Here is a 16528-nt window from a genome sequence, read left to right as displayed (position 1 = left end):
GTTTAATTTGTATATAAATGATATAGGAAATGGCTTAAAGGGAGATATTCAGTTGCTTGCTGATGATGCAAAGTTGGGTAGTGCAATAAAAAAATTAAGCTGATGTTGAAAGTTTGCAGGATGATTTACATAAGCTGGTAGAATGGGCAAAAGGAAATGGATGTCAGTTCAATGTGGAAAAGTGTCAAGTCATGCATTTTGGGATCAAAAGATTACCAGCTGTGTACTACATTGATGGAACAGTACTCCAAGAGATTGATGAGGCTAGGGACTTAGGGGTGTTGGTAGATAGGGAGATGAAGTTCAGGGGACACATTGCTAAGGTGTCCAAGATTGCACATAGGATTACTTGGTTGTTGAGGAACAGACTGACATCCAGAGATAAAGAGGTTATTATTCCCCTTTATAAAGCGTTGATACTTCCATATTTAAATTACTGTGCTCAGGTCTGGCAACCTGGGTTCCTTGGACATGAGGCTGTGGAGAGCATTCAGAGAAGAGTGACTAAGTTGGCAAGTGATGTAAAAAATGCTCCCTACATTGATAGATTGAGAGTTTGTGGATTGCAGAGGTTGGTTGATAGGCGGAGAAGAGGGGATATGATAGAAACATTTAAATTACTGAAAGGTTTTTATAGGATTCATGCAGGGGAAATGTTTCAGCTGTGTGATAGTGATGGAAGAACAAGTGGTCATCCCTGGAAATTAAAGATGAGTGTGGTTAACAAGGGGGGTGTGAGAACAAGGGTTTTTGCCTTGAGGGTAGTGAATGAGTGAATTCATTGCCTGACTTAGTTGTGAGCTTTTTGTCTGTAAATGAATTCAAGAAGAGATATGACAGATATTATTTTGCTAATTTGGGTTTCCGTGATGAGTCTACTGACTCTATGGAGATACCCGTAATAATAATAATATTTATAAACAACCTAGCTCTCCATACGACTCGATGAGTCTACTTTATCATCAAATGAAGTCATAATTTAAGCATATGTATGATAATGATTATAAATCATTATCGTACATATGCTAATGATAAAAAATTTGCTAATAATTATTATTTGCTAAAATTTTGCTAACTGAAGGAGAATCGATATTTCATGCATTGGAAAAGTTTTTTAAAGAAAAAGAAATTCCTCTGAATAATATTTTGTCAGTTGCTACTGATGGTACTCCAGCTGGTAGGGTGCTATCGTGGTTTTATTGCATATTTCAAAGAGGCAGTGAGCCAAATGTATTCACTGTATGCTGTGTGATTCATTGTCAACATTTAGTTGCCAAATATCTGAGTGATTTCCTACACAGGTCATTACATTATGTAATTACAGAAGTCAACAAAATCAAAAGTCATTCATTGAATGGCAGATTGTTTGGATAACTTTGTATTGAAAATAATGAAGAATTCAATCGCTTGCTGCTCCATACAGAAGTTCGCTGGCTATCAAAGGGTGCCTGTTTGAATCTATTTTATAAACTCTGACAGTGCTACAGTTTTTAGAAAACATTGATGATTCTTTACGAGTCAACTTGATTAATTTCAAAAGTGACATAGCTTATTTGACTGACTTGTTTAACAAATTTAATGAAACAAATATACAGCTCCAAGGAGATGAGCTGCCTTTAATAAAAAACCAAAAGTTATTTCTGCATTTGTATCAAAACTTGTTCTGTATAAACGAAACTTAGGACAAGGAGAATTCAGCCAGTTTCCAAATCTATCAACAGTAAAAAAATGTGATGAAGACATGCTCGGCTACTGTCAGCACTTGGAGGCTCTTCATTGTGATTTCAATTGACGGTTTAAAGATATTCTTGAAATGAAAATACCCAATTGGGTTTTGAACCAGTTTTCAAGTACAAGCACAGAAGAATCTTTACAATTACAAGAATAACTAATAGAAGTAACAACAAATAGGAATTGAAATTAAAATTCAAAAACGGGTACCAACAGTTATGGTTACAAAAGCAGATGTAAGCTGAATTCTGTAACCTAAATTCTGGGCTGTAGTAAAAAAGATTTTAATTGCATTTCCATCATCATATTTAGTGGAACATTGGTTGAGTGCAGTCACAAATCTTTTATGTAAAAAAAAGAAACTGACTGCAAATAGTTGATCGCGGTGATTTAAGAATGCTACTGACAAATATAAAGCCAAATATCAATAAATTGGTACCAGCACACCATGCTCATCCTTCTCATTAGGATTGTTTTTAATATTAAACTTAATATTAAATATTACTGAATGTTATTTACTATTCTATGTGTGATTTTTACATGCAGTTTATGTTTATTTTCTTAATTTTAATAGTGTTATTAAATTTTCAGCTCCAACTTGTCCTACGTGTTTATGTGAAATTTGTGTTTCTTTTGTTGATTTCAATAAATAGTTTCAAAATTACAGTTCCAAGGTGTCTTATTTCCAAACTTCAAAAATCTCTACTAGATGCATAATAAAATGCAAATTTGTTTCTGTATCTATCTGTTTGTTCGCTTAAAACTCAAGAGCTGCTGATCCGATTTTCATACGACTTTCTTTTGCATGTATCAGGTAGAGCTAGCTGGTCAGTCTTAGAAAGTAGTTTCCAGACGGGTGCAGAATAAAATTTTTTTTGGAAAAGGGGGTGGTAAGCCAAATAAGTTTGGGAACCACTGTTGTAGATGATACCATTTTACCTTCTTTGAACTCCTTATTAACCTATTAGACTGCAAGAATTACATTAAGCAACCAGGGCCATGGCATAGCTAACTTTTGTACATTCCTTAAAAATACATGGTGATATGTCATTCATTCCCAAAACTTGACTAACACAAAACCCAACAACCCAAGCAACACCTGATATATTAGCATTATAGAAAAAAAAAAAAAAAAAAGAGGTGCTTATGGGTCAAAGCTGTATAACTGAGAGGAGACCTCCACATAGCCTTTAAAGGAATGTGGAGAACCAACCAGGGCTTCTGACCTAATGTCCAATCCTCACCTTCTCGTGGTGCACCCTGTTGGGTATCTACCTGGATACTGAACGAACGAGGATGGGCTGGCAATTTGGGATTTAGCCGACCAAATTGTATTCTTATTGGTTAAACCAAAATAAAAAATGATGGTACAGCATGACAAAATTTTATTCCGGCTGGGGCGTCACCTGGTTAAACAAGGTCCCTGTTGTTTTCGCCAGGGAACTAGGGCGAACAGCGAAAAGTCAGTTACTGGAACAAATCTGAAAATACACGCCAACTCAACATCACCAGAGTTAAAGATAGGTACTATCAACATAAGAAGCCTGAATGGCAAAGAAATGGAGCTAGCTGAGGAATTAGATAACTACCAGATCGACATAATAGGGGTGACTGAAAAAAAGACAAAAAATGGTGAGATCTTTCTGACCAATAAATACAAAATGTTATATTCAGGCAATGACAATCATGTATAAGAAGGCGTAGCCATAGTATTCAACACTAAATATGAGGCTAATCTTCTTCAATGGCAGGCAGTCTCAAGTAGAGTGATGTGGGCAAATATGAGAATGGGGAACTGGACAATGAGACTTATTTGTGCCTATGGTCCCATAGAAGGTTCTACTAAGGTAGAAGTGGAAGAATTTTTTGATGCTTTAGAAAAAGCAACTGACACAATAAAAAGGAAAAGGCGGTCCTTGTTGGGGATCTAAATAGCAGAGTAGGAAATGATTGTCAGACATACAAAAATATTTTGGGAAAATTTGGAGAAAAGAGCAAAGCTAATAATAATGGCAAACACCTGTTGGATTTCTGCTCAGAACATGGACTGGTTATTACTAACACCATGTTCATACATAAAAATGTGCACAAATTTACATGGAGAGAAGAGGCAAGGAATAAGAAAAGTCTCGTTGAATATGTTGTTGATAGTGATGTTTTCTCCCTGGTGCAGGACACCAGAGTATACAGAGGATTTGAAATTGGAAGAGATAACTATTTAGTCTTGAGCAGGATAAAATCAGCTAATGCCTTTTTATTCCAGTATATAGGGAGTAGGCGAGTCAGTTTTTAGCCCTATCTAACTTTTGGAGACTGAGTGGACAAATCAATCTCCACTGGTACCCAATCAGCGGTAGCTGGCCCAAGGCTATCACTAATTAAGAGGCATGCAGTGAAGAGTGACGGCTCAACAAGTGCCGCCAACTCGTGGTCCCTAATCCTAACACTCATATTTAATGTGTGAAATAATGTGAGTTCTACGGTCGATTTTCTTAAGTTTACGAGATGAAAAACCCGAGTTTCCTGAAGAAAAAACCCACTTGCCCGTGCCAGAGATCAACTAACTCGGGAACCGGTCAAAAAAAGGCTTAGAAAAATTTCCTCTAGTCGCCGACTAGACTCAAAACCAAGTCTTCCTTCGTGCGGCCAAGTGCCATGGTGTGCAAACACCACATCCACTGAGCTACACAGGCAGGATAAAATTGAATTTCATATTGAAAATAATAACATGTAAGGAAGTTTTAAAGCAAATAAAAGTTGAGCAGCTCTCAGATGTGAACTGTAGACTAACATATACAAAGATTGTTGAAGAAAAAATGAAAGAGTTTTTAAGAACAGGAACCAAACCTTGGAGATTCAGTGGCAAGCCTTGAAGAAAACCCTGATTGATTCAGCCAGAGAGGCATGTGGGGAGGTTGTCTGCAAGGATAGAAAAATCAGGACTCCATGGTGGACACAAGAAGTTAAAGAAGAAATCATATCAAAAGTTCCTGGCAAATAAGTCAACTTTTGCTCTTAGAGAATATGGAAACAAATGTAAGAAAGCGAAACATTGTGTAAAACTAGCTAAACAAGTCACGGGAGGACTTTGGCAAGAACATAGAAAATAAATTTCAAGAAGGCGGTAAGATATTCTGGAGGTTGTTGAAGAAGCTTAGAAATGAGGAAAGAGTGCTGTAAAAGGAGTTAGAAATGATAAAGGTGTCGATAATAAATTAAAGATGATAAATGTATACCTGTCGAGTGTTTTTAACAGAGGTAAAAAAAACACTCGACAGGCAAACAGTCAGGAATACATATCCATATTTGAAGTAGAAAACGCCATCAAAGGCTTGAAATGTGGAAAGGCAGCAGGAGTAGATGATATTCGACCAGAAATGCTGAAGTATGGTGATATAAAAGTCTTACAGTGGCTGCACTGCATAGTTCAGAAAGCCTGGACAGAGGGACGAATTCCTGATGACTGGAGTAGAGCTCTAATAGTACCCATATATAAAAAGAGAAATAAAACTGAATGTGAGAATTAAAGAAGTATTTCCCTACTGAGTATTCCTGGCAAGATCTACGCAAGTATACTTGAGAAATGGTTGAGAAGAATTGTGGAAGAAAAGCTTGGTGAAGAACAAGCTGGATTCAGGCCAAATAGAGGCTGTCAGGTTCAGATCTTCACTTTACGACAAATAGTCGAGAAAGCATGGGAATATAGCAAAGATCTGTATTTAAGTTTTGTAGATCTGGAAAAGGCATATGACAAGATGCCAGGAGAGAAGCTATTCAATACGCTACAGTTATATGGTGTCAATGGGGCATTATATCAAGCAATACTTAGTCTGTATCTGAGTTGTAAGTCGGCAGTTAGAATTGAAGGATGTACAGGAAGATGGTTTAATGTTAAATCTGGTGTGAGACAAGGATGTACATTATCCCCTGTTATTCATTATCTATATGGATCATATTATGAAGGAAAGCGGTATTAAACATGATATCAGAATTGGAGATGTTAATGTCAGCTCTTTGCTTTATGCAGACGATGTTATACTTCTGAATAAATTCGCTACAAGTTTGCAAGATTCCCTGAACTAAATTGAATAACTGTTGTAATAGATATGGTATGAAGGTCAGCATTAAAAAGACAAAGACAATGAAAATAGGTAGAATTGTTGAAAATGTCAACTTTGTTGTGAACGGGGAACCTGTGGAACAAGTAAAACATTTCAGCTACTAAGGCACGATTTTTAGTGAAGATGGTAAATTAAATATGGAAATAGACAACAGAATCAACAAAGCTGGTATGGTAGGAAGTCAATTGAATAAATTCATATGGAATAAGAGAGAAATTAGTCAGAACACTAAATTAGCTGTATACAAGACAGTGTTCAAATCAGTTTTAACTTATGGATCTGAGAATTGGGTCAGAAGTAAAACACTTGACCAAAGACTAGAGACCGCAGATATGAGAGTCCTGAGAAAGATTAGAGGAGTGAACGGATGGCATCAATGGCAATATCATATTAAAAACGAGGATATTAGGAAAGAACTCGACATTGTCGACATCCTGGAGTGCGTTAGGAAAGCTAATCTCAGATGGTATGGTCACTTAAACAGAATGGGCGAAGAAAGATTCGCAAAACAAGTGTTCTCTGCCAGATTGGCAGGAAATCGACCCAGAGGTCATTTTCCTACATGAAAAATTTACATGATGTAAATTTTTCATGTAGTACTATATATCCTGTACAGTCCTTGAGGGTACATGGCAGGAATTTGATGATGATGATGAAAAAAAAAAAAAAAAAAACAGATGTAAAGAGACAAGAACATTGTTGCATCAGATTTGAAGAGATCTGTAATTTATACTCTTTAAGAAATACACAAGATATTCCAAAAACAGAGGGAATAGATGAAGACGAAGTAAGATTTGTTTTTTTAAGTTTGGTGTTGAACTGTGAAGTGATGTTGAGGAATGCAACGTGTGTTAACAGATTTAGAGGAGAGCGGAGAATTACCAATATTGATTCTGATGAACAATGACCAAAAGCTATATTGATATAACAAATGCCTGCTTTTTTTCCCTGATTATATCTTTTTATATTGATCAAAGACTCTGACTCGTCTGTGTTTTGCTGATGATATAGTATTTTGGTAGAACTTACAGAAGCTATAAATAAAATTAAGGGAATTAGCTCAAGTGCCTAGTCAAATTGAGTTGAAGCTAAATTTAAACAAAATGAAAGCAATGATGAATGACAATTCAAGACCAAAAAGAATTGTACTGGAAGATGAAGAAGTAGAGTGAGCATATCTATATATTGATCTAGGAAAACAGTTATAAAAATTAAAGATGAACAAGTAGAAGGATTAAAAAGGATACAACTAGGCAGAATGGTCTTAGGGAGGGTGAATGATATCTTCATAGGTGACAATCCCATGCAAATTGGAATCAAATGTAAAAAGCTTCTCAAGCTTATTCTTGATGCTTCTGACACTAGTATACATGACTTGCAATATCCTCTTGAACATACAGATAATCTTACATCTTTTAATGACTAACTTATTCAAATCTGATTCCGAAATTCAAGCACAAGTCCTTCAATCCATCAAATTCATACCACTATCTATAAACTGGACATTTATGTACAGACATCATGCCTGTTATATAACCTAAGCACTGATTCATTTGCTATCCTCTCATTTTGCTCCTAACACACACACACACACACACACACACACACACACACACACACTGCTTTCCTATCATCCTATCCTAATATCAGAGTCATGAAATATCAATTATGAGTAGAAAGTTTGTATATGAATAAACATACAAATTAATAAGGACATTTTGCAGTACAAATGCAGAGTTTGCAATAAATGGTAGGCGGGCGCAGAACCACAGTTAAATTTTGGAAGCCAAATAATAGTGTAGTCAGCAAACCACGAGTTCAAGGATTTCTCATTGTGTGGTGAGTGAGTTGAATGGGTTTACAGTAGAAATGATGACTGATTCTTCAGTAAATGAATTAAAGGATAGGTAAAATATGTTATTATTATTAACATCTGACCTCCATGGAGTCAGAGACGTTGTGAGAGGTACACACTATTGTCCACACACAATGCTCATCAAACCATGCTTTAAACTGCTTCATTGTGTGTACATTTACAACACACTCAGGCAATGCATTCCAGTCACCAACCACTCTCCATGCAAAGAACTTTCTCTTTACTCCTCTGCTCACACCCTCCTTATACAGTTCGATTCCAGTGATGGCCTCTTGTTCTACTCCCTCTCTCATTCTATGAAAAAATATACTAATAATATACTATCTAAATATACTTTTTTAGATTAAGTCATATCCTATGACGAGTTCATGCAATCTGTGAAGGTGTGCCCAACAATAACTATATCTGTAGTTCCATAACATGCATTAACAACATATATGGTTGTAGATGAATTTCATCAGCTGGTGTGAAACCAGTACACTGCTCACTGGTAATAACATTTCTTTTTGTTATTCCTAGAGAAGAGTTTGTGGATCATCTAACCCTTATTTTTTCCACTGTCAGACATTCGTGAAAAGTTAGAGACATTTCATGGATAGAGTTGACAAAAAAAAAGGAAAAAAATTAACAAAAAAATTACATAAATAAATAAATAAATATATACAGGGTGTTCGGGATAAATTTGACAGTTTCGTAAGGAACAAGAAAATCTTCTTTGTATCTATTAAATTTAATGAATTGACAAAAAAACATTACAGGCAGAGTTAATTACAATACTATCAACAAGATTTACTCAAAATAACCACCATTAGCATCGATCACAGCTTCAATTCTGCTTCGGAACCTCGAACAAGCTGATGCTACAGTCTCCCTGGGAAGGGCCGCAAAAACTGTTTTAATTTTATCCATTAACTGGGCTTTTGTATTACTGGAAGTGCGATTGGTGTCTTTTTCAACTGCGCCCCATACAAAATAATCCATGGGGTTAAGGTCTGGGGAGTTTGGACTGGTGAAGTCGTAGAAATTTTCAGACAACCATTTTTGACTTTTCCCAGAGGTGTGGCAAGGGGCCGAATCCTGCTGCCATACATACAGCCTACCATTGGCTACCCTTGTTATCCAGGGCTTGACTACAGTTAGCAACTCCATGAACAAAGCCCGAATTCCAATGCCAGGGTTCTTCAACACCTGTTCCTGCAGATTTGCGAGGAATTCTGCTGTACGAACGCAATCAGATCGTCTGCTAGGGATCTTTCTTCTTGCTACATCCTCGTAGTCACCATTGCAAGTCTCTAGTTCATGCCTGATTGTTTTTACTGTATTCAGGGAGCATTGGGCAGCAGTCGTAATATCCTTATTTTGATGGCGGGCACGAATCATCATGATACAAGTTATTCTCTTCCATGATTCAGGTGGGTTCCAGCTATCCATCCTTTCTGACATCTTGTATATGAATGAAGAAGGGTCCAAACTTTTAAATGAAGAGAAGTGTGTGTTAATACATGTAACTTACAGAAAAATATAATTAATTATAAATATGTCAAATTTATCCCGAACACCCTGTATAAGAATAATTAAAAATTTTTACCTATAATCGGACGTTAAAGATGTTAAAACAACTGTACTAGAAGCAGCAGTCGGTTTGTTTTCAAAATCAGGAATATCTTTTTCATTTTCATTACACTGATCATGATATCCACTGCAGTTTGGAAATAGTGGACTAGAATGAATACAGGCTCGTCTTTGTTTCACTGCCGGACTCTGTTTACGGATAGACACATCACACAAGGGTTCTGATGCTGCACTAGATTGAGATTTTGGACTACTATCCTAAAAAAAAGTGACAAAATTATCAAATTAAGGTTCAAAACTTAATTTCATATAATTTTTTATTTATTTTATATAAAACTGTTTGCTTATTTACTGTGACATTAATGGTGACTCGGCTCAAACTATTTAACATCTCAAAAGAAATATTTAGGAGCCTGTTCATAATGGAATTTGAACTTATAGCCTTTTAAAGTGAGCTGTACCTATATGTCTCAATTCAAGTAGTAACTTATACTGCAGTCACTTAAATTTTCCTTAGATTTAATGCATATGGTCGCTAAATAACAGGAAATTTGAAATTAAGATGGTTTATCCCTAAAATTATCACTATCATTAAATATGCACATAGAAAACATCTTTGTGTACACAGAGGAAACAAATCTTTTAACAAATCTTTTGGTCATGAAGATATTTCATTTACACTCAGGTTAAACAAAGAAAAAAATCAAGAATATATATATATATATATTTCTGTACAAATGTTTTCAACACAGGAAAAAAATTTGCTGCAAATGCAGCTGGATAGGAAGAATGGATATGAAGCTATCATGTTGGAGGTTTAATGGAATATTTACAGCACTAGGAAAGGATTAAAAACAAATTTTAATGCCACCAATATTTCTTATCAGTCACTAAGACATCTTCAGGAATTACAGTTAACTCTTGTAACACACCCAAATACAACACAACACTAAGCAAAACATGTGGGTGACTCAAAAGTCCTATCTAGTGGTGCACCCTCCATGGGCATTTGTAGGTGGCCTAGGATGAAAAGTGGGACCTCTGATAATTAATGTTTCCTGTGTTTATTTAAATTCGGTTGATTTCTGAGTGCTGCTGCAGATTCTAAAAACAGTCTTTCTTTTTTCAATTTACTATGGAGGAGCATAGTGGTTTTTCTCTGGAAGATCATGTGGTTTGTATCCAAAACATGGTCTGCATAGTTGTGATTGCAGATGCATGATTTGTGTTCTTCTAAACGAACAGTTTAGAAGAACACAAATCATGTTCTTCGGAGTAAGGCAGCTTGCAGGAACAGGGTACTTTATATACTCCAGGCACTGAGAGAGGAGGGGAGCTGATCTTTGGTAAAACGGATAAGGGTAGTAAGTTTATGGTGGGGCTTAAGAGCAGTGTAGTGGTGATACTTTTTTAAGGACCTAGCTCTTTTATCTGATGTGCCACCGATGTAGGTGATGGTGAAGGCCTTTCTGAAATCCTTCTGAACAGATGGCTGGGGAGAACCAGAGGAATGGGGGAAGAACTGATTAATTTTTTAGTTCTGTAATCACTGTAGCCATTGGAAAGGAAGGTGATGTGTATGTGGTTGAGTTCAGTTGAAAGGAGGGGGGTTCCACTTGAACAAAGATTGCGGGCTCTATTGGTAAGAGTTTTAATAATGCCATATTGTTGAGAGCAGTGGTGATGGTGAAAAAGTTTGTGAATGTATCTGACTGTGTGAGTGGGTTTTCTATATACAATGAAGGAAAGGTTGCTATTAGTTTAATAAAAAATAACTAGAACTGATGTCAAAGGAAAAGAGATCTAAGATATGATGGGTGGTTGCCAGCTGTGTGAGGATCTATGTGAGAAAACAGTATATGTGGAACTACAATGCTGGTGATTATGAAGAGCTCAGGAGACAGCTTGTAGATGTAGCACGGAATGAGGAGTTTGCAGAAAAGAGATCAATGAAGCTTGGAGGATGTTCAAGAACTATCTAGTAGAAGCAATGTCTAAATGTATTCCAAGGGTCAGACGGTTAAATAAGGTAGGTGTGAAATGAATGAATGAGGAGATTAAGCATGCATTGCAGAGAAATAAGACATTATGAAGTCAGCATAAGACAAGTGGTAATAACCATTTCCATGAGGATTACAAAAAACCAGGCAAGGAGAAGGTTGGTAAGGGTTGCAAAAGTAAAGTATGAGCAACAGTTAACTAATGAAGCCAAAAAGAATGCTAGGGAGTTCTTTTGATATGTAGCCAGCAAAAGGAATGATTATGGAAAGATGACACTGATTTGAGAAAATGGTATAAGGACAACTACTGCAGAAGATATAGTGGAGATGCTTAATGAGCAGTATGAGTGTGACATCATGGAGAGATTGAGAGCAGTTCATGATGGGAGGAGAGACTGAGTACAAATGAGCAAGAGGTGTATGGGGAATTTAGCAAACTTCATGTTAATAAGGCTGTGAGACTTGATAACATATCACCACGTATTCTGAAGGAATGTGACAGGGAGTTGACATCTGCCTTGACATATTTCTCTAATATGAGTCTTGCACTGGGTTGAGTTCCAAAGGAGTGGAGAGAGGGAAAGACTGTGCAGCTTCATAAGGGAGCTGACAGAACTCAGGCATCAAATTATAGGCATATCTGTGTGTCAGGTGCTTTGGCTAAGTTGGTGGAGAAGCTGGTTAAAACTAGGATTCAGAATTGGATTGGCAACAATGGTATTATCTTTGATGGATAGCATGGATTTGCTAAAGGGAGGTCATATTTTAGTAATCTACTTACTTATTACAATAAGGCAATGGCTTCCTTGAACAGAGGAGAGAGAGATACACAGTAGTATACTTGGATTTCGCAAAAGCTTTTGATAGAGTACCTCATGATAAGTTGACAGTTAAACTAGAGCAGATGGAGTTGGATATTAGATTAGTGCATTGCATCGGACTATCTGATAGGTATCAGCAAGTTGTGTATGGGGGAGCAATATCCCAGAAGAGGAAAGTCACTAGTGGGCCTCAGGGGTCTATTTTAGGGCCATTACTGTTTAACTTTTATATTAATGATATTGGTGAAGATTTGGATGGAGATATTCAGTTGTTTGCAGACAATTATTATTATTATCTCAGGCAACTAACTACAAGGAGTCGACAGACTCATCGAGGGAGGCCCTAACATCATGTCAAGAACAACTATTCAACATTCACACAGTATCTATCATACCTCGCCTTGAACTCATTCACATTCATAGCACCCACAACAGACTCTGGCAGCTTATTCCACTCATTCACCATGCTCCAAGTAAAAAACCTAGTTCTAACACTCCTGCTAACCACACTCTTGCCCAGCTTCCATGTATGCCCCTAGTCCTCCCACCACCAATCCTATTCTCAAAAATATCTTCTGGATTAATCCTATAGAAACCCTTCAGTAATTTGAATGTCTCAATCATATCACCCCTTTTCCACCTATCAACCAATTTTTGCAACCCAGAAATCTTCAACCTGTTCTCATAAGGTTCATTCCACAGACCTGCTATCATCTTGGTCACTCGTCTCTGAATCCTCTCCACCTCCTCCCCATCAAGAAGAAACCCTGGCACCCATATCTGGGCACAGTAGTCTAGATGGGATCTTATAAAGGCTCAATATAGAGGAACATTAACTTGTTTGTCTCTGCATTTCAAAGTATTTTTCAGCAACCAAGTGATTTGATGAGCTGTTTTGGACACTTTTGCAATGTTCCCCCCCCCCCCCCTAAACTTCAACTCCCTATCCACCAACACTCCCAAATCCCTGGCCTCATCAATCTCCTGGAGTACGGTTCCACCAATCTGATATACTGCTGCTAATCTTTTCACTCCAAAATGCATAACCTTACACTTTGCCACATTAAATTGACATCCATTTTCCCTAGCCCAGTCCTCCAAACTATCCAAATCATCCTGCAAAGTTTGACATCCTGTGCACTCACAATTGCTCTACCTAAATTTGCATCATCAGCAAACAAGTGAACACTCCCTCTCAGATCCTTTCCTATATCGTTAATGAACAAATTGAAAAGTAGTGGTCCAAGAACAGAACCCTGTGGCACACCACTAGTCACAAGCCATCTTTTGGACTCCACTCCTGAACCCCCCCTCCTATCCATCTCACCAATCCTATATCCATCCCCATCTGCTTCAGTTTACTGATTAGAGTAACATGTGGTATCCTGTCAAAGGCCTTGGCAAGGTCCAGTAGAATCACTGTAAACCCATTACCTTTATCCAGTTCAGCCGTCACTGTGTTATAAAACGTGAGCAAGTTACTGAAGCATGATCTACCCTTCAGAAAACCATGTTGTCCCCCATACAGTGTCCCATTTTCATCTATCCAGTCTTGTATTCTTCTCTTGACTAATTTCTCCAAGACCTTGACAACGATTCCTGATATGCTAATCGGTCGGTAATTTACAACAGCAGTCTTGGAACCTCCTTTATGCAGTGGAACTATTTTCCCCCCTTTCCACCCCCTCGGGACTAACCCAGATCCGAGACTCAAATCAAACAAAATGGTCAAGGGTACAGACAATTCTTTAGCTGCTTCAAGTACAACACGAGCTGGTATACTATCCAATCCCACGATGTATTTACAACAGCAGTCTTGGAACCTCCTTTATGCAGTGGAACTATTTTCTCCTCTTTCCACCCCCTCGGGACTAACCCAGATCTGAGACTCAAATTAAACAAAATGGTCAAGGGTACAGACAATTCTTTAGCTGCTTCACGTACGACACGAGCTGGTATACCATCCAATCCCACGATGTATTGACATTGAGGTTTCATGGAGGTGAGTAGTCTATTGACAATAGACTACTCACCTCCACTTCATTCACCACAATTCCCGTATAATCTATTGGTTCATTCATTTCTACAATGTCACCACCTGGAAGATATATTCTTGCAAAGTGCTCGCTCAGTAATTCAACCATATCAGCTGATTCGGTTACCTACCTACCATCAACTCTTCGCTGTTCTCTTCATAGTTTGCCCCAATGCAAAGTTGGGGCAAACTATGGAGAGTAAAGAAGATGTGGGCTTACAAGAAGACTTGAGTAAATTGAGTGATTGGGTATGGAAATGGGGATGCGAGTTCAATGTTGCAAAATGTAAGGTTTTAAAATTTGGGAAACAAAGACGGAATGTAGAATTTATGCTTAGTGGAGATATATTGTTGGAGTTGGAGGAAATAAGGGATCTTGGGATGATAGTGGATAAGGATCTGAAATTTAGGAAACACATGGCCAAAAATGAACACATTGCCAGCCTGGCTGACTGAGTGGCTAGCGTATCCACTCTCCAGCCTAAAGGCTGCGGGTTCGAATCCCGCCATGGGCATGGATGTTTGTGTTGTCTGTTGAAATACTAGTGGCGGTGGATGGCGTTGGTGTAGTTGCGGTCAGTTGGTGGATTGGGTGGTTAAGACAGAGTTGTAGAGCATGTGCTCTTCCTCGATGAGTCTTTGGACTCCCTGGAGGTGTCAAATAATAATAATAGTTGTCAAGTGGAGAAATTTTTTTTTAGCGCCTCCGTAGCGCAATTGGAAGAACGATGGCACGTTGTGCCCTTCGATTAGAAAATGCCTAAGTTTGATTCTCATCATGACGGGAGGAATCTTTATATGGACTTTTTCAATGGAAAGTGAGTTCGCCAATCTCATATGGAGGTAGCAGGGTTTTTTTTCTCCCTGAAACTCGGGTTTTTCATCCCGTATACAGACAAATCGGCCCTTTAGAACACATGCAATTTACAGACAAAAATACTAGCTGTGGTGGTGGTTGTGGGCAGTAGATGGCCTCATGGTTCAGACACATTAGATTCGTTCCTCAGTTCCTCAATAGCCTACATCAAGGAATCCAGTTTATGAGGTTTAAGAAGAAAATAACAACAGTTTACCCTTCCTAGACACCTTAGTAACACGCCTTCCTAATGGTAACCTTTCCTTTAATGTATATAGAAAACCCACTCACACAGGCAGATATATTCACAAACTCTCCCACCACCCCCTCTCAACAATATGGCATTATTAAAACTGTGCAGACCACGTTTTGGATACAGCCCACAGGATCTCCTGGAGAAAAACCATCATGCTCCACCATAGTAAATTCAAAAAAGAAAGACTGTTTTTAGAATCTGCAATGGTACTCAGAAATCAACCGAATTTAAGTAAATATGGTTGTATAAAACTTCCAAAAATTGGGAAACATTAATTATCAGAGGTCCCACTTTACATCCTAGGCCACCTACAACTGCCCATAGAGGGTGCCCCACCAAGATAGGACTTTACAGTCACCACGTTTCACTTAGTATTGTATTGTATTTTAGTGTGTGGTGTGTTACAAGAGTTAATTGTAATCCCTGAAGATGTCTCAGTGACTGATACGAAATACTAGAAGCATTAAAATTCATTTTTAATCCTTTCCTAGTGCTTTAAATACTCCATTAAACTTCCAACATGTCCTCCAAGCACTTAAGCCTCAACACACAGATATGAAGCTAATGACATAAATAAGAAGTGATACAGACACATGGAAATCAAAGACATCATTAAATGAACAATTTTTTAAAGGCTCATTATTGTGAATGTGATATTATGTAGAACTTGGGTAAAGTAGCAAGAGTGAAAGAGGGACTGATGGCGAGTGTGCAGCAGGTATATGGGGAATTGAGTAAACCTAATGTTAAGAAGGTTGCAGAGCTTGATAATATTGTGTTTTGAGAGAATGTTCTAGATAGTTAACAACATATCTCATGTATTTGTTTAACATGAGTCTTAAAAGTTCCAAAGAATTGGAAGAAGAACAAAACTGCACCACTTCATAAGGGAGGTGATAAGACTACGGCTATGAATTATAGGCTAATCTGTACATATGTATCAGTGGTGTGGTTTAAAGCACTGAGGAGATTAACGAAGACCAAAATTCAGAATTGGGTTGACAACAGCAGCAAACTCTTTGAGGGAAAGCACGGATTTTCTAAAGGAAGATAATGTTTCAGCAGTTTACTTACTTATTACAATAAAGTGACAGCTGCATTTGTATATGCACAGCGATATATGAGGGTGGTCTGAAAAGTTCGCGGCCTAACAATGAAAAAACGAATTTATAATTTGAAAATTATTTTTATTTTTCAACATAATCTCTCTTAAAACTATTACATTTATTCCAGTGATACTCCAGCACCATTATCCATCCC

The 16528-nt window shown here is 37.6% G+C and overlaps 1 protein-coding gene across 1 annotated transcript in view; it reads right to left on the bottom strand.

The window, feature by feature from the left end:
- Positions 1 to 16528, bottom strand: part of LOC150106422 (uncharacterized) — a 766385-nt gene that overhangs the window by 405594 nt on the left and 344263 nt on the right. Inside the window, exon 26 of the mRNA XM_090392993.1 lies at positions 9317 to 9558. Coding sequence (XP_090249119.1) covers positions 9317 to 9558 — 242 coding nt within the window. The remainder of the gene's footprint in view (positions 1 to 9316; positions 9559 to 16528) is intronic.

Source organism: Typopeltis vanoorti, chromosome 5 (genome assembly GCF_054136105.1).
Source record: "Typopeltis vanoorti isolate ZY-2024b chromosome 5, IOZ_Tvanoo_1.0, whole genome shotgun sequence".
NCBI classification, from domain to species: Eukaryota; Metazoa; Arthropoda; class Arachnida; order Uropygi; family Thelyphonidae; genus Typopeltis; species Typopeltis vanoorti.
This window is presented reverse-complemented; position numbering and strand designations above follow the sequence as displayed.